The sequence below is a fragment of the Anopheles ziemanni genome, chromosome X (genome assembly GCF_943734765.1).
Source record: "Anopheles ziemanni chromosome X, idAnoZiCoDA_A2_x.2, whole genome shotgun sequence".
Classification (NCBI taxonomy): domain Eukaryota; kingdom Metazoa; phylum Arthropoda; class Insecta; order Diptera; family Culicidae; genus Anopheles; species Anopheles ziemanni.
The window spans coordinates 8,420,983-8,444,797 of record NC_080707.1 but is presented as its reverse complement, the minus strand read 5'-3'; the positions used below and the strand labels follow the sequence as shown (position 1 = coordinate 8,444,797).

The window sequence follows — 23,815 nt, the reverse complement described above, 5'->3', positions numbered from 1 at the left end:
AGCTGTACAAGTGAGGAGCGAGGGATACGGTACGGATTCTCGAAAGGCAATAAAAACAACGTACTATTCAACCGATAAATTCGCTGTCATTCGGATTAATCTCGCGTGAGCGTGTGTGATTTGTTTCCTCGGGTGTGTTTTTCCCCCCTTTTTCTGCGTGGTGATATCCGGGTAAAAGCTGCGCAACCATTCGAAAAAGCCCCAACCTAAACGTGGAAAGTGGTGCAGCTAACGGGAAAATAGTGTCCGTTCGGTGTAGGGTGCAACCTCCCCCCTTCCTTCCTCATGTTGCCCGTTAGATTAACTTGTCAGTTTATGTTTGTTTTCTTTCCTTTTTTTCCCCCCCGTGCCCTTCCGGTTCCTGCGTTGTCGCATGTGAACGATGTATTTTGCAAGGCCAAGCGCAGCGCGGGGTACCGTGGCATGTTTCGTTGTTTTTATCGTTAATCAAATTGCGATAAATTTCGACACACACACACAACCGGCAGCGATAAGATACAGATTTTTCTCAAGTATCTCGTTTGGCAACGGGACGCGCACGTGAGCCAGTGTGTGCGCTTGCGATCGATTTCGCTTCGGCTGACCAATGTCCAACTGTGTTCGAAAGTCGCACCAAAGTAATAACCCATAATCAGCATCAAAAGGGCAGAAAGATAATGGCAATTAAACGCGCGCTGGAAACGTTCGACTTTTTTGAGGACATTTCTACCTTTTTTTTTTTGGTTAACGGGTTTCCGAAAGTGTTTTTTTGGGGCGGAGGTCCGTTCCCCGTTCCCACACTTCCTTGCCCGACCGTGCGAAGGGGGATGGGGGGAAATGAAAAACTCACGGAAGCCATATAAGGCTTTCCAAACAGCATCAGGAACACGATATTCTGGTTGGCACCGTCCGGTTTTGTACGTTGGGATGACGGATACAATGACGAGTGTTATTCGATACAAGCTTCAAGCATCGCTTAAAACGCTGAGGGTTTAATTTTGAACATGTTTTAGGCACGTGTATCACGGGCAGAAAAAAAGCACATATACAGTGACGCAAACAAACGCTGTTCATCGTCACGGTGGAGCATACAATTGTGATCTTCACCGATTTGTTTTGCCAGCTCCGGTCGAAACATGGCGCTGTGTCGCATCTGGCAAGATCATCACGGATGATGAGAAGTCAGGCGTCTACATCGGCCTAACACACGCAGCTAGCCTGTTTGTGTAGAAGCGCTGCAGAACATACTTTTCCGCGGGTTCAGAACCACTGGCCGCCAACTCTCTACGTAAACGGCGGGCACGGTTGCGTGCGCGGCTCGGGCAGCATCGCCGAGGGCCTCGGCCGTTCAACATGACTAAATTGGTGCATTCATCGCGCATTTCGCGCAGCGGGTAGTAGTGGTGCGCCGTGGAATTAGTACACAACCGTGCCGGACGACGAAAACAGATGGGGAGCAGAAGGAGCAGCGGAAAAAAAAGAGCCAAAGTCATCGAACTGAGTCGTTGCGCTATGCTGTGTGTGGTGGCCAAGAAGAAGGTCCGCGCGGCAAGACACGTCGACTAGAGTGGCGCTCCAATGGAGGCACCGTGCCTACGCAAGACTTGGGCAAGGAAGGCAGCGACGACGCAGCAGGGATAAGAAGCGCGCGTACGAGTGAGCGAGAGCGGCCGGCGCACGGCGAAGCGAGAGAAAGTATCCTAGAGAGCGAAAGTATATGCGAACGCACGTACTCCAGGTGATCGCATAAGACGCTCGTGACATACGCAAGCGAGAGAAAGAGTGAGAGTAGTAAACAACCGCCCGGGCGGTGTTGGACCATTCCACTCGTTGGACCTTGCCGCACTATAGACCTGGGGCCGGAGTAAATGTCTCAAAGCTTACTTTGTAACCGAGCAAAATAAAACATTTTTGCTTTTCAATCTTCGATACGATCTTAACAAATGGCTCAAGTTGAAAGAAACATTGCTCACAAATGACCAAATTTTGGCCAATTTACCAAAGATCACCAAAGATTTGTATCCAATGCATTTAATTTTAAAGTATTTTTTATGTATGTCTTTCAATGCCTTCAAAGCACAGGAGTGAATTCATGTTGATTGGAGATCTATGATGGTTAAAGAAGTTTGACATAATTTAAAGAGATAATTTTTATAAAGCGATCCATTTTACTATCGTTGAATATCGGTTTCAGCTTATTTTCTTTTTTACTGGACATACAAATCTTGCTCCAGGAGGAGGGTTGGATTTTTTCATGTTACAGGCTGCCTTAGTTGACTTCAAAATTATTGGACTGTATCCTGCGTTTGAGATTCTGTAATTTGTTTTATTTTCTAGAAATTGAGAGACTACTTTAAACCATGTTCAGAATTTTTCTTCTGCTTCTCGGCGTAACGGCCTAGTTGGTCATGCCTGCATAAGAAAATTGCTAGGGTTCTTGATTTTTGTGAATCGGTGAAATCAGTTCATTTTTATCGCTGACGCATATAATTAAAAAAAAACAGATTTTTCTATATATTATTTAACTTTAAAAGGATTTAAAACAAAAATAATCCTATACTTGATTATATGACTATCAACAAACTTAGTACAAACATTTATTCAATGACTACTTACTTATTTATTTATTTATTTTATAATTTATCTCAATAGGGGTAAAGTGCATACATAAATTTGATTGAACTAAGCAATATTTTACATTGTCTTTTACCCCATTAGTTTGTCGCAAGCTGGCCAATGTGCCTAAAACGTGCGGGGTGCGGCTCGACGCGAGAGATGAAGCAAAATAAGGAGAGGAAAAGCTTGGAAAGCGCGAGAGAACGAGCTAAATCAACGAAAGCAACGAATTCACCTGAACTGAGATCGTGCGGCGCCCGCATCTAGACCCTCCGGGTGTCTATTCGGTGTTAGTTTTATGATTTTAAGAAACGATCAAACATTTTCCATTTTGATATCCCGCTTAGTGCGGTACGCTTTTCGTTGGAATGTCGCTTGCGGGCGCGTTTGGAAAATAGTTTTTAACTTTGTACACATTCCTCGCAGTTTGTTGGGGACGCGAGATCACGAGAGCGAAGAACCGACGATCAAGTGCGCGTGGTGGTGTCGATGTGTGAGAGAGAGAAAGAGAGAGAGAGAGAGGGAGCGAACGAACGGCAGCGATCGTCTATCGCAAAAGCTATGGAAAAGCCCCCCAACAGTCTCAGGCTGGCGTTTCCAAAAAGCGCCAAGAAGTAGCGCACCCAGCACCGTGGTCTCGCCGCACAGCGTGAATTGACAGACTGGAAACTGCAGGCGCTCCGTAGGGAGCTGTCAAAGCTGTGTGTGCATTTTGGTGTTTGGTCCGTGTTGTGTTCGAGGGCGCGATCGGTGTGGGGGTGTGTAGTCGCGCGCAGTGTACGTTTATTGTGCATACAGTGTGCCAATCCAGCCAAAGGACCAACAGCATCAACCGCAAGTACCGCTCAACCCCAAAAAAAAGCTTCGCCGGAAACCGTCGCCCTTGCCCCGGGGCAGCCCTACTTAAAAGCCCTTCATGGGCACTTTATCCTGCGCTATCGTGCGGTTGTGGTCGTGAGAGAGAGAGAGAGGGAGAGCGCGTGAGAACGGATGCAGATCGCAAGTGTGCGCACACGGTTCTAGTCGGGTTCACTTGTGCCTCTCGGTCTGCGCGGTCAGTATAGTAAGCAGTTGTCGTCTGCGCGTGATCGAATGCTGTGAGTACAAGCACCTTCGCAAATTCCCCATTTTTAAAAACGGCCAGCAGCGCGGAAGCGTACGCAGCACGGCGCCAGTGCCACGAAATAGGTAGTCACGTCGATACAAACCGCTTCCAACCCAGCCACCCGACCGTGCCAGTGCATTCCTCGGCATCAATGAACCAATTCATGTGCGAAACAAAAAGGGAACGAGCAAATCAAATATGCAGAAACTAGTGCTGGATTCCTGCAGCGTTTGTAGCGATTAAGGTTGAGAAAGAATGGTAGGCAGGTAGAGAGAGAGAAAGAGAGAGTGTGTGTGTGAGAAAGAGAAGAGAGAGAGAGAAAAGGAAAAAAGCTAATGGCACAACGTGAGATGGCGAAAGAAAGAGTGTGTAAGAGTGAGAGTGAGAGAGAGAGAGAGCAAGTAACCAAAGGGTAAGGGAACGCAACAAAGCGAGAAAGCGAATGGATCAAGCGGAATATGGAGATTTAAACGAGTGCAGCACAAGGGAAGGTGTAGAGCCTTCGTCCGATAGATGATAGGTGCCGGATCAGGTTGTATTTTTCTCTTGCATTGTAGCTATCAAATTCGGTAGCCCCCCCGCTTCCCTTTTCCGCCATTCCGCACCCGGACACCCCGTGCCGGTGTGGTGGAAAGAAAGGAGAAAGCCCCGGCGGGTGAATTTTCGGAAGCAATGAACTGCATCTTGCACGGCGCGTGAAAGGTGACGGACCGGATTGCCAGCGCGCTCCACCGCTTGGTGGAGGAGGGGAAAATGCCAGGGAGAAGGAAAATGCAATATTGTTGGCAAATGGTCGCCGTGTCGCGTCCGTCCGTCTAGCTTGGCGGCTTGGGATCGTTCGATAAAGCGAATTTATAACATCCAAAAACCGAAAGTAAGAAAAGCGCAAGCGTAGCGACGTGATCGAAGTACCACTACGAACGATTTGCAGCTGATGGGGCCGAGATCGGGCCCGGTCCGTGGCTGCCTGTCATCGATGTCGGCATCTGCCCTTGTCGTGGTATAGGTGGAACGGATGACCTTTCCACCGGACGAACGGCGGCCATATCGGACTCGCTTGCGAAGAGATCTTTACAGCCACCGTGTCGCCACACCACGACAGCGACACCACGTACCGTCACCGTCTCACCCCGCCCCTCGGCACACTGTTCGCTTTCACCTGCGCCATCATCCGTAGACGCGTCGTGGCACGCCGCTGTTTTGGGGGTGCCCATGTCGTCTGTCCATCCGTCGCTGCTGGCCGTTTCCCAACCGTAGCGTCGCGTTTCGTTCGTTCGCTCGCTACTATCAATGCCCTATCATCGATATTTCTTCATCCATCTATCAAATCACACAGCCAACCAGCGGAGCCAGCACCGATCCGGCCTGCGGGAGAAACCAGCGCACAGCGGCGGACAAATTGACGAATCATGATTACTTCATCTCAAGGCCGGTGCCGGAGCTGCTGAAGTAAGCCGCGCACACTGCTTCCGTGGCGTGACCACCAAACCCCGCGTGGGCCGACATTTGCGAAGCTGAACGGGGCAGCGCTTCGACGTGTGTGTGCTCCTTGTTGTTGTTGTTTTTTTTTCCCTCAATACTTTGTGCAAAGTTTCTTCCCCCACCGCGAGCGGCCCCTGGACGGCCACTTCGCCGTTGTCCGTCAATGAGCGATTCGCAGTAATCAGCGTGTTGTGGTCGGGGGGAAAACACAGTGTCGTACATGCACGGAAGATCAGGCAAAAACAAGGACCCCGCTTGTAGCCCACAGAAGAGCTCAATCAGCGCGCAGCAGAGGGCTAAGACCCCGAGCGACACTACACTAGACGCCTCAATCGGAACTATTTCGCTACATTAGTTCACGTATGTTTTAACCACCCTTTTCCTCCCTCATTTTTTTTTTGTTTGTTTTGTTCGTGTGTGAATCCGTTCAGTTCGCGTCCCGGAATGGTGTTGTTTCGTTTTCGCTAAGTTTGTTTTTAGACCATTTTTTTTACAAAAAAAAAACCGAAATTCCCGATTGACAAAAGACGTCTACCACGCACGTCCTAGATAAACGTTTTTTTACCGTGCGGTATGTTTTAAACGCGTATTTAAATTGAACCGATCGAGAAAAATCCGATAGTTATCGCAACGGAACATTTTTAGTTAGGAAAAAAAAGAAACAGTTTGTAAGCAAAAGCAGCAAAAAGAAAAGCTGGCGAGATAGAGGGAGAGGTGCACAAGTGTCGTTTCTTTTTGTAAAAAAAAAAAATCCTCTAGTTTCAAGCGCGTTTTCTAGTCTCCCCCCAAAACGGACCGTCCCTGGTCAACGTTGTCGTTTGTCGGTGTCCACGCCGGGCAAGTCGGAGAGACCGCTCGGTTCGCAAAACAACAACAACGGGCAAGGGGGTTTAAAAAAGCGAAAGGTGTTTTCGCGCCCGCGATACGCGAAAACACGTCGGAAGAAAACGGGAAAAACAAAAACACCGCCAGCCCAAGAGTCCACCCAATCCGCCCGCCCGGGGAAACCCCCTGAGCCTGCCCCCGAAAACTGCACCTCAGATCAACAAATGACAGTCGGTTGGACCCGGCCCCCGAACACCACCACCACCACCATCAGCCCGCCCCAACATGTCATCGAACAGCGACCTCACCTTCGAATGGTCGCTGCTCACGAAGAAGGACTGCCGCAAGTGGAACACTCAAGGTAAGTTGACGAAGCAAAGGAAGTGAAGGAAGCTGCTCCTTGTTTTCCGCCAAGCCAAGCCCGGGAAAAGTGCGTGTACATGTGTATGTATGTATGTGCGTGTGTGGATGTCCTTCGCCATCTGCGCGGTCTCGTTGGGATCTTCACCGGAGGGCTGTGCGTTTCCCTTCACTCGAACGTGGATGTACTTCCGAAATGGGCCCCGACACTCGCTGAGGTCATGGATACGGTTTTACGGCGGGAAATTACGGGGACGGGGACAGATCACAAAACAAGCGACAAGCCTGTTTGACATTGGTGTAACATTTCAGTAGCCTCCACTGGAACGGACGCATCAACCTTGTCGCGAGCGTTATGATATCATTTAAATAGAGCTAAAAACATACCACCCCACTGCAGGGGGAGGTTTACATTGAGCGCGAAACCTAGACACGTTACATGTAACGCTTCTAGCTGTCAAAATGATCTTTTCCAAAGTCCACTCCAAACATTCTCCTGATTATGATAGTTGATTGCAATTATATTCGATATTCAACGAAAAAATGCGATAGAATAAAATGTAGAAGAAATTGCTGAATGTCAACAACAAATATGTGTTGTTGTCGCACACCCTGAATGCGAATGTGACGTAATACTAATTCGAATGCGATGTCTACGTAAATAAAACTCACTGTTCGCACGGGCGATTTTACATTTTTTGACGCGTTTGCGCCCCGTTTGGAGCGCAGTTTGTATGCGCTTTGACGAGCGGCGGAAAGGAACCTTGATTTACACGGTTCACTGCTGCACGTGTTGCACGAGCCCGTTGCGAGTTGAAAAATGATGGAGACGAGCACTTCCGAGTCGCACGGGCATGGACACCGAACCAGTGCGTGTCATAAGCCTACATCCGATAAGACGCGCTGCAGCGGGGTTTTAGGTTACCCATTTTCCGGTGCAGGCCCCGTTATCCTTTCCATTGTTACGGAAGCGAACCCAACACCCAGGTGACATTCTCCGTGGGTGGGCACCTGAGAACTACTCGGATACGATCATAACCATCACCGGCGCTCCGGTAGTTGAACATTTTTATCACTGTTTGCCTGTTTCGGAACGAGTTTCCGTCAGGATCTAAAATGCTTACACCTTTTGTCGTTAATATATGACCTTTCCTGCTTTTTGAATGCGTATTTTTGAATCAACTATGTAGCGTACTTATAGACCTAATAAGCAGTGTTAAAGGATGCTTAAACCTTCTCTTATATTTTTTCTATGTTTGTCTTTTCGACGTGCTGTATAAAAAACATAAGAGAATTTAGCGCGTTGACTTGACCGTTTTAGGTATTTTTAGTAAACCCCCGCCCCAAACCATGGCGGTTTTGGAACCATGGAATGGCTCTATGAATATACGGAATATCCTTGGACCTATGAGACCACAACCTGTCAGTTTAAACTACCTGGCACTGCTACAGGACAATTAGCTTTCATTGGAAAAGAAAAACGCACTGCCAGTGGGTAGCGGTAACGTTTTTCCCGCTCATCTCGGGACTATGCCATCTTTTATTACATATTAACAATCAATAACAATAATAAAACGACAATTTTAATGTGTAGTGTAAGCACATTTGAAACTTTAAAAAATGTATAGCAAGTGTATCAACTGTTCACTCTTTTTCCAAGCCATTATTTATGGGTTGCATTATCAAAGAGAACAATGCCTAATTTTGTAGTAATAACAATTCTAGCATTTTTACAAAACATGCATGGAAAAGCAAAAAGGAAATATGTGGAAAACTGTCTCAGATATGATTCAGGGAAGTTTAAAATAAAACTGCTTTAGGAGCAATCCCGGTAAGCGAGTGTTTGGAAAGCGTTCAAGACGCAAAACAAATTTGGACTAGTGTTGTGCCTAATTAATCTTTATTTCATACGAACCTTTCTCCTAAGATTTATTCAGATTGATTCATGAATCTTTTGGGATTCGAACGTTTCTATTTTTTAAACATAAAAGAATATTTGGGGTTCACGAATCTCTCGTTAAAAGTTTCATCAATCGGGAAAACGAAGCAGTTCTGAGTCGGAATTACACAACTCTAGTTTGGACAATACTGTTGAGGCTTGCACGGTCAATTTGCAAAACCACTTTTCACCGCCTAACTCTTCTGCAAAGTTCAAGTCGCCCGTGCGGGGTCGGTGTCACCAACGATAAAAGAACCCGACGCACCTTGGCCGCCTTGGAGGGTGAGTGTTTGCGCACAACAGCAAAGTTCGTTTATGGGAAAAAAAGCATGCAGTGGTAAACATTTGCCCGTAACCGATTGCATAAAGCTAGCTGTGAACCTTCTCTCTGGCGTAGAATGCGGGCGAGCTTATGTCACTGGCGTAGGGTTGTTGGCTGAAATCATCGCTGCCCAAATAAATGCCATCATCGCAAGTGGCCGACGTGTTTGAAATGCAAAATAGGCAAATGTTGTACCCCTGTCCGACAGCAGGCACCGTTCAGCAAGAGTCCGAAGAAGTGGAAAGAAGTGACATCATGTTGGCACCTCTGCGGAGACCAACGGAAACCTATGACGAAGATCGTGGCGAGAGTTTAAAGTTTTTTGGCGGATGTAGCACGATTCCCGGTTTCCCCAAAATTTCTGCTATACGTCTATATCCGTCTGGTATCGCCTGGGAGTTCCGATAATCGGCTGCCGAGACTGTTAATCTGCCACCGTTGACCAGCCCCTCAGAGTACTTCCACTCCCCTTCGCCCAGGAGGGCCCACGTCTCCGATCCAATCAATCAGTGACATCAGGCGCAATATCTTAGCCTCGCTAGGCAACCGAATGGAGTGAGTGTGACCTGCAATCATGGTGCAATTAGCCTGGCGTGGCCCCACAATCTAATCGGATACCCATTATCTCGATCTTGGATGCAAAGGCCGTTCGCGATTAAATTCGCGTTTTTGCACCGGGCGTTGTAGAAGTAGGCGACCACTGCGAGGGTCAAAGGCTGCTGGCGTCGGAGACTGGTAAAGTCCGTACCGGCGCTCGATAAGGGGATATGGAGGTTGCCCTCGTGGCACCCGAGAGCAGGGGAGGCAAGCGAAATCCAAACCCGACGTCACACGGTTATAGCGTCAGCAATACAGCGAGACGACCGCTAACACCTCGTACTCAGTCGAGTATTCTGTATGATTTTTCTTATTCCCATACGGTGCGACATCGATTCCGGGAAGCGAAACGGCGAGTGGCAAAGGCGCAACCGATGTGAGGATTTACCAGAGGGGGTTTTGTAGGCTTTAACTTATTTTCTATGAGTAATCTGACCATACCCTACACAGCTATATTAAATATCTCTTTTTATGAGTTAGAATCACGCATTATTCCTCACTTTTACCGAATTTTGCTTGGTGTCCGTGCTTCATGTAGAGTTTAACAGACATTTCAAGACATGTTTTCTCGAGATCACAGAGATATTTGGATTGAGTACATAAAGTTAACTCTTTATCAGGGGTTGGCACCACATTTCCTAAAAAGAGTCAAATGATGAAAAAGAACCCGAAAGTGCGGCCTGAATTATTTCAACGATGATTTAATATTAAATCTTAAACCCTTCTGAATGGAGTATCAAGTTTCTACATAGCAAAGTCACATAAGAAATTAGTATAAAATATTTGAAATTTCAAACATGTTCATTCTTACTTTAGTAAACGAGTTATTGGCGCTGGCGTAGAATATTTTAAAACGTTTAACAATGTAATTACGATGGAAAAAAAATCTAAAAAGTACACGAGGAAGTACCTGGTATTGAAGGCCTTGTTAAATAATTTCAATCTTCTTGGCGGGCCGGACTTTGCCGACCCCTGCTCTATATGATTATTCATTATTCAAATGGATATATGCTTTTTCGCAGGAAAGACAACAGATTCATCCAGGGGTTTCGTATGGCGCATTAGTTGTACCCCTACAGGGCTATGTAAGACCGAATCCTCCCTTCCTTCCCACTCCTTCCGTTGGACAAACCCTCGTCCTAACCCTCCTGCTTGGAATGGCAGGAGTTTTCCGCCCAAACCGGCGACGCATTTCCCTCCGGTTGCTTTACGTGGGTTTTTGTAACAGAACCTCGCTTTCTCCCTACCTTAGTCGTTCGATTTCCGATGGACACAGGGGTGATTCAATCCCTTAAAAGTTTTCTGTGTTGCTATATAGGCAATATGTCGCCTGGCGATGCGCGGGCTACAGCTGATGCCAACCGGCAACGCTGGTGTGTTGGTGTCGTCGACTTTGGAGAAAGAATCGATGGGCTCTTCCCGGCTCGAGCCATTTTTGGCAGATCATATGACACACGGCGCAGGGCTTTCACCCTTGGTTGTATCGTTTTTATGTTTTTGTTTTTTTTTTTCAATGTGAATGTACGCATCGGCTGCGCACTGGACGGTTAATCACCCCCTTTCCCGCTGGGTATCGAAAATCAGAGGGTTTTGGGATTCGATATCGTCGCCCGGTGAGTCGTGCACAGTGGCTCTGACGGCGGGTTTTTTTGGTTTGAAATTAAAAAAAAACAATCTTTAATATCTCTGTTCCTTATAAAGGTCTATGGTGACATTTTTACCAACATCTACAACATGTACAAATATCTAAAAAAAATTTGAAATATATAGTAATTTCATCGGATGTTGGTAAAAAGAGTAATAAGAAGTTAACTAGTTTAAATACCTAAATAAAGTTGTATCTTCTTGTTCACCTGCAATCGTGTATAAAGTGCTTTGAGTCGACGCCAAGATGTTTTGCTTGTGTGGAAAGGTCCTCAGACTCGAGATTCCGTCCTCAAATAGGGGTCATTTTGACCTCAACGCAGTTTTCGATTTTAATATCTCGAAAACGGCTGAATATTTTTACAAAAAAAGAGGCTTTTCTTAAAATCCAAAGCTACACCTTAAACAAATATGCCACATTGTGTTGTTCTACTAGTTCCGAGAGCCAACTTGACTATCCCTAGAATGCTTTTTAGGAGTCATTTGGACCCAATATTTTTAAAACGCAATAACTTCATTATTTTTGAACATTTTTCAAATCCGTTAACTGTTACTTTTAAGTATATTTGTTGACTAAAGCATTTTGGGCGGGGTTCCAAAGCAATGTATTCTAGTGTTAAGCGTGGTATTTTCTCACGTTACCGCTACGTCGTGCTTTTTTGTTCGATGATGACATTATGAGCTAAAAAGAAAATAGAAAGACAATTGTAAATTAAGGTGCAACAGTGGGCGACTCAAACATGCCTCAAATTTGAATTAGATGTTGTTGCTTCGAAAGGTGTTAGCCTTCTATCTAAATACCAGCGAATACTGTGTGACATAGCAAGAGACGACCCCTCCGGGTGAGCCACCACTGTGCAGTGTGCACTAGTGGGCATGCGTGACCAACGGCCGTACGCCACACAAACCAATAGGCACACGCGTGCGCCACATTCACACACACGCTAGTGTGTCTCGTTTGTTGTTGCCATCGCTGTCAGCCAGTCATCGGTATCGGGTCAGTGCGGCAGAAGCAGCCCTTGGTGCCTCTTCGCTTTTTTAAAAGGCTCTCTCGCCTCTGGTTCGGTTTTATTTTCGGTGTGAAACCGATTGCATCGCTGGTGCATCGCTGGTGCGTGTGTGTGTGTCGTTGTGTGCGTATGTGCGTGGGTGCGTGCGTATGTGTGTGACGAAGTTGAAAGGGCCTTGACACCGGGCCTGGATGCTGCAGTCGGTTCGCCGTTGGAGCCCCAGCGAGTGTTCCGACCGACCGACCGACCGATCCGGCGGCTACCAACCATCAACCCAAGCCTCACCAACCTCTCCCCCAAGCCCCAGTCCCAACTCCCCTAGCGGGTTGCGGTGCACTGACTCCTTCAAGCAACCAGGCGGAAGTCCGCTCCGAATCCTGCCCCGTTCCGCGGGCTACAGGAGGGTGAGAAACACATACGCCTTTAAGCGCCACTGCACATGCTCCTGATAGGCGACCAGCAAAGGCAAAACGAAACGAAAAGACGAAAAACCGATGATTTTTGCTTGATTTCTCCTTCCACCCGGGTTTGACACTTGCTCGCTAACTTTTCAAAAGTCAAAGTGCGGGGGGGAGGACGAGCGGGGTGGGGATAGAAAAATTTCACAAAAAACCGTCGTCCTTATCGGTGTTCGTTTTGCTTACTTCCTCTCGTTCGTGTGTGTCGCCAGGACGACGCAGTGACGCGTGAAGAGAGGGCTCGGTCTGCGAACCCCTGCCCCAACCGGAGCTGGAGGAGTTCGGTGTAGAAGAAGGAGAAGAAGAAGAAGAAGACAGCTCAAGGCCATCCGAAGGATAAGGCAAACGTACGTGTGCGTCAAGCAAAGCGGCTCCAAAACAAAACGAAAACAAAACCACCTCATCGAAACCCCGCACAAGACACACACACACTCCGCAGTTTTGAAGTAAAGCGCCCCCCCCCGCCAGCTGGGCAGCAAAAAAAGGAGGAGGCAAGAAGAAGGAGAAGAAGAGGAAGTAAAAGGTAGCAGGGACTAGCGAAAAAGAAGCGTCTCGCCGTCACAATGAGCGGCGCCACGAGCGACGTCTTCGAGGACCATCTCGTCGACGAAAGCTCCCAGTACATGCTGGACGGTAAGTCTGCCCGCCTGTCTGTGCGTTTGTGTGTGTGTGTGTGTGTTGGTGCATGCTGAGGAAGACGGGGGGGACGGGGAGGCTATGTGTGTATCCTTAGTGTATTAGGCTTCATTAGCATCAGCACCGCCAAACCGATCATTTATCAGCACCCTTTTTAGTTGTTTTTTGTTTAACCCCCGGCGCCGGAAACGTGTCCATCCATATACACACACACACACACACTTACACACACACATACACAACGCACGCTAAACACAGCCAGCGCACACGTACAGGCGTATCGTTTTTTTTTTGTGCTAATTATTTCGCGGGTCACACATCGGGATCGGAGGGTTGCATGCTTGTTAGATGCTCATTTATTTTATCATTTTTAACCCCCCCCCCCCCCCGAACGTTAAAAGAGGGTGCTACTTTTTTCTTCGTCGCCACCTTGCGCATCCGTGTGCTAGAAACGAAACAACAACAACAAAATCGCCATTGCTCTCGTGCGCACAAGCGGCGGGTTGCGCCACCATAAGGTACAGCGGCTCGCGAAAGTGGTCGTACACCGTACGATTCCCAATTCCGCCCGGTGCGAGGTGTCTGAACCGTTCGTTTGCATCCAATACTGCCCTGAAAGAGCGATTTTAGAAACAAAAGATGTACTAGGTTAGCCAATAAGTTTTGACAGCGGAAATGAAAATACAGCTTTCTTTTGGAGGTTATGATTTTTACTGCTCAGTATAGTCTCCCAGAAGAGCAATGGCAGGCCCGCAAAATACTCCTCTAGGACGGCCACAACCTCCTCGTTTGTTGAAAAGTGCTTTAAAAAAAACAAAGGAATTTTTTGAGGTGTGAAAACAGCCAGAAGTCAGTGGGAGCTAAATCAGGCTAATAGGATGGATGTTGCAACAATTCGTAGCCCAATTCACTGATTGTTTTTCACGAACTTTACCATTTAACTGGTCCAGAAGGTTACAATAATATTCAGAGTAGATTGTTTTACCAGTTCGAAGAAAATCCATCAACAAAATCCCCTTTTTAATACCAATAAACTGACGCTAACACCTTCTTCGCTCCGAATACGACGAGCCTGGTTGACACTACATTCCTTGGACTCTTGTTTTCGTTCAGGATCGTGATGATAGATCCAACCCTCATCCATAGTGTTGAATCGGCGCAAAAAACCGCTTTTGTTCTTTCGAAATCGCCCCAAATGTTGCTCAGAAACCCGCATACGAACATGTTTTTGTTGCATTGTCAGTTTTCTGAACCCCAAAACCTCAGCCAACATATGCCAAGTTGGCCCATGTAAGATGTTGTTGTTCCACAGTCGTTCGTCGATCTTCCAAAACTATATCCTGCATTTTTCCAATGTTTTCAATGGAGTTGATGCACTTTTTCAACGTCCTGATCCGTCGGTCGTCTTCTACGCTTGTACGACCACGCTTAAACTTCAAAACCCATCGGTGAATGGTTGGAAATGAAGGAGAAGACTCCTTTAGTACCTGCATTATCTTTTCATGGATCTCATTCGCCAATAAACCTTCCAATCTAAGGAATATCGCTTAAAGTTACAGTGAGTGTATGGTCTACACCGTTCATTTATTGTATTGCCATACATGTTTGGGTGTCCTTAAAAGTCTTCTAAGCCCTTAATGGGCAGGCATGACCAAAGACGGTCGTTAAGCTCTCTTACAGTGTACAGGGTACGGAACTGGGTTCCCTCCTTAAATCGTTTGGGTTGGTTTTACGGATGTCTAGTGTTTTTTTATAATCATTTATTAAAAAAGGCCAAAAAAATGACTACTCAATTTTGACTCGCCAAATCGGCCGAGTTCAAGGTTCAAGGTAATCATGGTTTGCCTTGATTAAGTCTCGCGATCGGTGCCTGTTAAGTGCTGGAAACGGTCGTTTAATCTTGTTGCGACACAGTCCATTACTTCTTCACTTTTTATAGATGAAATCATAATCGAACGAAACATCTTTTGGCATGGTAGCAGTTTCAAACGTCATCCTTGACTACTAACATACGGAAGAAACGGTTTAAACCAATTGTTTTCAGAGGTTGAAAGAACACCGAGAACATGAAACTTTTGGAATAACAACGCACTGATTAACATTGGCTAAGATATTACGCGTCAAACATGTTGTACCAACACTTTCGGAAGTAACTGTGGGTGATAGTCGATGTGTTTGCAGATTACGATTGCACACCAGCTGCGTTATTTTCGATTTCTCATGTCATTGCTTGCATGTTGCATCTCCCTTCGTATGTGTTACTCCTCGGTAGAATGTTTTTGCTTCCGTTTTTGTGGAGTGGTTTTTTTGTTTTGTGGTTGTTCTCCCCAATTTGCATGAGCGTACGCCGGAAAGAAGGGCCTCCAGGGCTAAATCCCGGCAGGATTTAGGATGGCGTGCACGTGCTCGACATCAGACATTCCAACCTAAAGCACGCACCAAGATATCCACGCACTCCTCCTGCACGCTGTAGAACGGTGCTGGCTGCGTGCTGCGCAACGGGAAGTAAGGGCTCGCTCGAGTCGCGGACTAATGTTTCTGGTTGTTTCTTCCGATGCGCAGACCTGCAGCTCGCGGCGGAACTGGGAAAAACGCTCCTGGAGCGCAACAAGGAGCTCGAGGCGAGCCTGAAGCACCACCAGAACGTCATCGACGATCATGTACAGGAGATAGAGGTAAGCAGAGTCGCCTTCGTGTTTGGATATCGACGGGGCAACAATATTATTGCTTTTTTTAAACATTCAAAGTTACGTTTTAAAAACAATCGAGTCATTCTTTCTTCGACCTGTTAATTAAAATTGTAACCATTCAGAGTAAACACCTTTGAAAGGAAGTTAAATTGGGTTTGAAAAAAGAGAAGACCAAACTATGCTCAAATTTCTCGTTGCCAGTGTAGAAAAAAATAGGTTTCCCATGCTTAGAAGATAGAGCTTTTAGCTGTGTTAAAATAGACACTAATGGAGTAATAGGTTAAATTAATATTAAGCGTTTGAGAGCGTTAAAGGCAGGTGAAGATAAACATCACGCCCTCGTAGATAGAAATAGCGCAGCCTGGGAATTAATGTAGGCCATGAACGAATTGAAGGAAGAAGAAAGTGGAGAAAAAAATACGATCTCAAATTGAAGCTTCTGAGCACTAAATAGTTTTGCATCAAATAAAGTTATATCAGGGGATTTTTAAAATTTTTAGTTTAACAAGGTCTATCGTTGATTTATCTAAAATAGATTCACTCAACACGGACTCAAATGAACAAATATTTCGATTAGCTGGAAAAATAAACACCATCATACACTTTTGACGTAATTAGAGTAACAGAAGTAGAGATGTAGATGAGCCAATGTTACGACGAAGGTTTGTTTACTTAATAAACTATTTTCCAAACCACCCTAGCGGGCTATGAAAAGCGGAAAAACTAAAAGTTCGATAGCAAACAAATTGTCTCAAGAAATGTTGACAGGAATTTAATTCCTCGTTTGAGTTAGATGACTGAAAAAAAAATCATAAATGAAACTGAATCAAGATTAAACCAGGTGCCTTTAGGTGACTTTTAACATTGAAGGTGGAAACCAAGATTGATCCCCGTCCCCTTTTCCATTGCAGTACCTCACCAAACAGAATGCCGCCCTGCGCGAGGTGAACGATTCGCGGATGAAAATCTACGAGCAGCTGGAAGTGAGCATCCAGGACCTCGAGCGGGACAAGTACAAGCTAGCGCTCGACTATCAGGCGGAGAAGAAACATGTGAAACAGTAATGTCCGGCGGAAAGAGGCGTGTCTGGCGTGTCGCTAACAGAGTGCGTTTGGGTTTACTTTGCAGGCTGTGTTGTAATATTGAGAGCTTAGAAACCAAAGTAGAGGAACTGAGTCGATCGCTCGAGGATGCCCGGCGCCAGGTGGAGGCGGAACGGCGGAGCAAGCAAACGGAGAGGCTAGCCGGTGCGCAGCCGCCGGTGCCCCAGTTGACCTTCAGCCTGGTCACCCCACCATCGAAGGACGCCAAATGCAGCACCGTTCATGCCAACACCTCCAACACCGCCACCTCCCCGACTCAGGGCGGCCACGGGGATGGGCCGGACAGTAGACAAGCGACCGAATCTGTAATACCGACCGACCGGGAAGTTTCCCCCGCACCGACTACACCGTTTTGTTTGTCCCTTTGCAGTGTCAAAAGCCAAACGTATCCACCCCAAAGTCGAAACCAGCGGCCAACGGACCGGAGGAGGCGCACCATCCGACCGGTGGTGGCGGAAGCGCGGAGGACGCACCGGTGGACGCAGCGGTGGACGAGTATCACATGTGCGAGGAGAGCGAGGAGATGCTGCGCATGGCGCAGGAGCTCCAGCAGACGCAACGGTGTCTGCTGTCCGAGCAGAGCAAGGTGGGCGAGCTGGAGGAGCAGCTGGCGTCGATCGCGCAGGAAAACCAGCTGCTGCAGTCGAAGCTGGTGCACGCGAACACGGCCGAGGACATGAAGTCGGTGCACGACGAGCTGTCGGTGTTGGCCGAATTCCGGTACACTCACTTCACACCCCCACCACTCGGCACACAGACAGAATGCAACTCATTTCTCTTCTCGGTCCAATTGCAGCCAAGGGCAGGTTTGCACTCGCTGCATGCGCGGATTCGACGATCAACCCGACACCGACTCGATCATCACCGGCACGGAGGACGACGACACGAGCCTGCTCGAGCTGATCAACAACACGGAAACGCCGCGGATGTACTGCTCCTCCGTCACTCTCGAGGTACATTACCCGACCTGCCGACAAGCGGGGGGGGATAGGATATACGCTTTGGTACTACGTCCCCTTCACCAACTCGGGGTGCTCGTGCTACTAACCTTTGCCTCTGCCTCTGTTGTATATTGTACCTATAACCTAACCAAAAACTCTTCAACATGTAAGATATAAGTAGCCACACTGTGGCTTGTAAACTTTTCCCTTTGCTGGCACTCTATCCTGTCTCCACCCCCTAATTTTCCACTTAATCTACCGCCCTTTCCCTAACCAACACCATTTATACACGCTGTCCCTGTAAAGTTAGTCGGATAGCGAGCTGGAATGTTGGAACTGTTCTCCTATTGCACCTCGTGTTCGCGCACCTCCACCAAAGTTTGCTTGCCCAAAGCACAAAGACTGAACAGAGAAAGAGGGGTTTGAGGGGACTCCCGGATCCCGGGAAAAGAGGTCCATTTAGGCAGGGAAAATTACGCGTGCTTGTGTTTGTTTGTGCGTGTCTGTGCGTGTGGTTGTACCTTTTTGCCGGAAGAAGGCACGGTTCGTGTTTCGTCTGATTTTCTTCCTTCCGATGCGTGTGCGTGTGCGTGTGTGCGTGTGTGTGTGCCATCTTACACTGTTCTTTCTTTTTTCTTTCTCGTTCTTGGTTTGTTTGTTTTCTTGTTTTTTTGTTTTGTTTCTTATTTTCTCGTTTGTTTCAATTCTAGGCCAAGTCTTGTTCAATATGTGCACACTCGTCCAAATATCTGCATGAACTGCCCGTTAATCTAGTTAGGCTCTTGCTCGAACTGTGGCTGCTCGTGCTGCGCAAGTTCACCATCCTCAAGCGAATACTAAATTTCTTTCACCGGCCCGCGCTTCTCATCCACCAGCTGATAAGCGTCCCGACGTACGAGCAGCTGAACTGCCTGTAAATACGTTTGGGCGAACACTCCTGCTCCGCATGAAATCCTTGGCGGAAAAAAAAGCCCGCTTGCCGGATGTGTATTCCCCCCAGGGGGAAGGGAACGAGTAACTAACACACACCCACACACACACCCTAACGTATATATATAGACACAAACACACACACTCACAAACACACGTTCGGAGCAACTATTTGTGCAAAACTAGGATGGCCATTTACTAATTTATAGTTGTTTGAGTTTTCTTCTCCTTTCGTTCGATTTGCTTAAAACAAACCCATGGCAAACCCGGTAGGAGATAGTAAAAATTGAACGGGAACGCGATGATGTTACAAGCTGGCCCCCCAAGTGTACAATCGATTTGACAAAAAAGAAGAACGCGAGAAAAACAAAACGGAGCCAAATTGTTACACCGACCAGGGCAGGAAGCGCTCGTTAGCGGTAGTTTTTAATATGTTTTATACGTTCCATCCTCGACCTAGTTTGCATTTCAACCCAAAAGAGGGGAGAGGGGGCAGCTGTAACATTCAATCGATGAGCGGAAGGAAACAGATAGTGTCTTTTTTTTTAACAATAAATTGTATTATACTCCAAGAAGCGGAAAGAGAGCACCGTTCTTTTAACTTACACTTAAAACACAAATTAGGGAGCAAACAGGCCTTATTCTGAATTTCACTCAAATCCAATCCAAAACCAATTATGGGTTTGATAAGAAGCCATTACTACACACTCAACCATCTTGGAGAGTCGTTCGATAGCAACTATTGACCTGCTGTTTCGACTCAACTACCGGATCTTACAACAATCTCCATTTAAAATCTTAATTTAAAATGATGCTCGACGTGACAATCGGAATAAGGCCCCTTTTTCGTAGGCTAAGGATAATCCTTTTAACATTCCTGTACGTATCTGTAGATTTGAACATGCGTAATTAATCCACTACCACCACCTCCACCACCTCCCATCCCGTTGCATCCACCCCTGCCCTTAAGTGTACCTTAGTTGTATGATTAATATTATATTCAATGTGTAGTTTGTAGTTGTAATTCTAAGCGTGGAGTGCGTAAATACCCGCAAATAACACCCCCAACGAAACCAACGGATATCGTCCGGCTTGGCTGGCGGACGAGCTGAGCGTTTCTGTATCTATCTAGTTTGTAATAACAACAACTGCAGACGTGGGCAAATGTGTGTAGCAGAACGAAACCCTCAAGGCAATAGATGAAATAGATGCACTGTCTGTTCAACAGGGTTTTTATTTTACTTTCAAACATTTCGTCCTCAACATTTTTAACGCCTTTGTCAAGGCACAAAGTCAAGTGTTAGAGTGTTGCGTCCGGGTATTGTTTGGCAAAATTGTAGATCATGAAAGGGCCTCCCTCAAGTCGTTCGATGTGAGTTTCCAAAAGCGATTTCCATACTTAAAAGAAAGCGATAATTTTAGTAATAGATTGTGAAGATGTTTTTTTTTAATTTAATAATTACCTGAAAGGAGCTAAAAGTTGTTTTGATTTGAATTGTTATAGATACTTTCTCTGTTATAAATACACTCTTCAGGTGTGTTCTCGCTGGTTTTATACTGTTTTGTTTTTATTTGAAACCACTTAAGAAACGATTATGATATCGGATTTAGTTTCTTGCTATAGCTATCAAAAACTAGACTGTTTTAGTTTCTTTTGTTGAACAGACTGACGAAGGAGCGATCGGACGATCGAGTCGGAAAAGAAACGAGTAGGAACGATATGGGTGAATGCGGATAATGTGAAATCTGATCTGTCGTTTTCTCTTTCCACGCCGTCCATGGCTTGTAGATAGCGCCACCGAAACCGGACAGCTTGGATCTGTCGCTGAGTGACTGCGCCGGGCCGACGAACCCGTACCGGGAGCTGGTGGAGAAGTACGAGGCGCTGCTGGAGGTGCACCGGCAGCCGATGATGCGTAAGGCGTCACAGGGCGCGACGATGGCGGTGGTGGCCGGCTCCGGCAACAACACGCCGGTCGACAGCTGCCAACCGCAGCAGCTGCTACCGCCGGTGGTCGAGGGAGGAGCAGCCGGACTGCAGCAGCAGGACGAGCAGCAGCCGCACCAGCCGCGCTACATGATCGAGTTCAACCCGCCGACGGTGGTGTCGCGTGCGGGCGGAGACGGTAGAGCGGGCGGTGCCGATGCGATGGAAGGATCGGACAACCGGACGGGCGGTCAGTCAACGGTGGGCGCGCGGGCCGTGGGCGGCTCGGAGTACTCGGAAGCGGAGACGGCCAGCTCGGGCTACTCGGACGAGGTGAGCAACAAGGCGACGCAGACCGACGAGAGCCCGAAGAACTTCCTGTGCACGATCGCGGACGGCAAGGACTGGCGCTTCAGCATCTACGAGGATCCGAGTGCGATCGACTCGCGGTTCCGCTTCAGCCCGTCGCACCGTGAGCTCTTCCGGGAGATCTTCAGCGTGCTGAAGAAAGCGGCCGAGAACCGGGACGAGGGCGACCAGCTGCCGCTGCTGGACGACGCCAAACCGCTGGTGGGCGCGGGTAAGCCGGCCGCGACGAGCGTACCGCCGGTCACGCCGGCTAACGAGGAACCACCGGGCGGCTTCCCGGACCAGGAGCAGGAGCAGGACGACGACACGGTCAGCTTCATCTCATCGTCCGCCGTGAGCGAGCAATCGCTGGCGATGTCGGAGTGCATCACCAAGTCGGAGCGGCGGCGTATCGCGCGGCAGGCCAAGTGCGCCGCCGCTGCCGCCAGCCGTGGCTACATGGGAGAGGAGGAGAACCGGCCGCCGCTCGAGCAGCAACAGCAGCAGCAACAGCAACATGTCCTTCCGGACGGCCGCGTCCTGATACCGTACAAGCAGCAGCCGCTGGAGTACATCTCGGTGACGGTAGGCAAGCGGAAGTCGCGCCGCCGTAGCCACCGCGAGCCCGGCACGCCGCAGTCCGGAGCCGCCGCGACGCCGCCCAGGCCGCCGTCGTCGAGCGGTCGCAAGCATCGGCCCTCGTTCCGCCCGTGGAACCCGGACACGGACGCGACGACGCCGACGGGCGCCGAATGGAACGGCAACTCGATGACGGTCTACAATCGCAGCCGCGGCTCATCCGGGGCACCGCCCCCCCACACGCCAACGTCAGCGACGCCCGTCGGGGCGAAGGGCGGTCGGACGCGCAGCCGCACCTCGAAATCGCGCGACAAGCAGCAGCGGCACGCGATCGCTGACCTCGCCACGTCCCACAACCGGTACGCCGAGCTCGCCGCTGATGGGGACGCGACGGCCGCGGCGGTCGGCGGCGGAGGCGGAGGCGGTGGCGACGACCTGGTGGTCGAGTTCAAGCCGTCCACCGCCTCGCAGCACCTGCACAAGCTGCAGAAGCTCGACCTGTCCTACGCGGAGGTCCTGCGCCGGGCCGACACCTGTCAGCCATACAACACACGAAGACAGCAGACCCGGCAGCAGCAGCATCACAACTACTAGCAACACTAACTAAGCTCGCGACAGCAATGCAAATAAAATCCCCAAAACCTTCGTTCGTAAAGCATGAATCCTCCAGTGTGCCGATGGTTTTACATTACACACTTCTTTGAGCTTGATGACGCATCATTACAACAACCGACGAAGATGTTAACGCTCTAGCAAAGCCGTCTATTTTGGAACTCGCAAGAACGAAAACCTATGGCGCTGTAACTGACCCGCGCAAGAGTATTGATTTTGAAATACCGTGAAGCACTAATCATCTCCTTTTAACTCGCTCATCCTGCGCGTCCGTAACTGACCTGGATGTACAGTTCCAGTTCGGTAGTGCATCAGAGCGGATGTTAGCAGTGCACAAGTTTTCCTGAAGTGGTTAGCTGAAAAGTAGGGTTAGCTTAGGGCACGACCGCGTGGTCACGCCGAGCTGGAGCTCAGGTCAGACAAATCCTAGCTGCCGCACATCTCGTGCTGTTTGAGTCAATCAAGCGGACCACGAGGTTTTTGTGTCCTGACAACGGAAGGAATTATCCCTCCCGTGGACGGTGGGTGGACATATGGCTATTATAGCTGGTCCTAAAGGACGAGCCTCTTTATAGGAGTTCGGACAGAGTCGGTACGCCTCTGATTACGAGTAAGGGAACAAACGTTCGACTTAGCGTAGGAGGATATACCCCGACTCGCATAGCGAAAGAAGAAGAAGAAGACCTGGAAATACTTATAATTCCGACTTCACATACACTCACCCGTGGGTTGTCAGAAGGTCTTCTCCTCGTTCGCACATTGGAGGCAAATTTTATTCTATTGACAATACTAGACAACAAATTTCATACCTTTTCAATTCGGTTGGTGGCCATATTCCAGTTACCTCTAAATGTGACGCATTAAACTTGTTTGTTTTGTTAAAGATCGCCGTGGTTATTAACTAGGAATAATTTAAAAACATAAAGGTTAGGTATGTCATTCCTTCATAACTTTGAGAACAGGACAGTGTACGTAAAGAAAAAGTTATTTAGTAATTAAAATAGTTTCAAACCAGGTGCAAAATTGGAAATTACTTTCTACAAACTTATTTTTAATGAACATAACGTAGTTCATCTTGATCGTAGTAATTTTTTTTTTGTTTTAGTTCACAGTGTTACAGATGTTTCTTCGGATGTAATTTGAATTGCTCTTCTTTTTTCCTGTATACCGCGCAATCAATCGGAATCTACCTTTCGCCCCAGTTTCCTCTTCTTGATAATGCTTTTATCATAACTGTAGATACGTCGATACGCGAATGGTGAATATTATTACAAACCTTATTACAAAATGACACACTAAACTTGCGAACCTTCATAGGACCATTGTTTTTGTTTATTTTTCCGTTCATCTCTCTTCTCGTGAACTACGTGAAAACTACTTTTGTCGTGTAAAAAAAAATATAGAGCTCAAATCAAATTACCGCTGGCGCACAATTATGCCGCAGGAAGCGAATGCCGATTTTCGGTTGTATTCTTCATCCCTTTCGTCCTTGCAGCCCAAACCCAGTTGTGCGGAAATCCGCAACACCGTCTTTGGGGGTGAAATGGGTGGGGAAGAAAAACAACACCATCGACTGGTCCGCGGTACTGAAGCATGTGCTTGAGGGAGGAGGGGAGGGCAAGAATGTCTAGTCCTTTCTACTTAGCACACAAGGACACGGCTGCATTACGGTAGGAAAGTTTAAAGAGACTGAAGAGACTTTTAATATAGAT

At 47.8% G+C, this 23,815-nt stretch overlaps 1 protein-coding gene across 1 annotated transcript; it reads left to right on the top strand.

The window, feature by feature from the left end:
* The first annotated feature begins 5,685 nt into the window (after positions 1-5,685).
* Positions 5,686-22,085, top strand: LOC131290967 (uncharacterized). The gene is made up of 7 exons (XM_058320158.1): positions 5,686-6,368; positions 15,536-15,648; positions 16,575-16,723; positions 16,792-17,071; positions 17,137-17,486; positions 17,563-17,719; positions 20,427-22,085. Exons 1-7 carry the CDS (start codon positions 6,293-6,295, stop codon positions 22,083-22,085), a joined length of 2,784 nt encoding a protein of 927 aa, XP_058176141.1. The 5' UTR covers positions 5,686-6,292.
* The last annotated feature ends 1,730 nt before the right edge of the window (positions 22,086-23,815 follow it).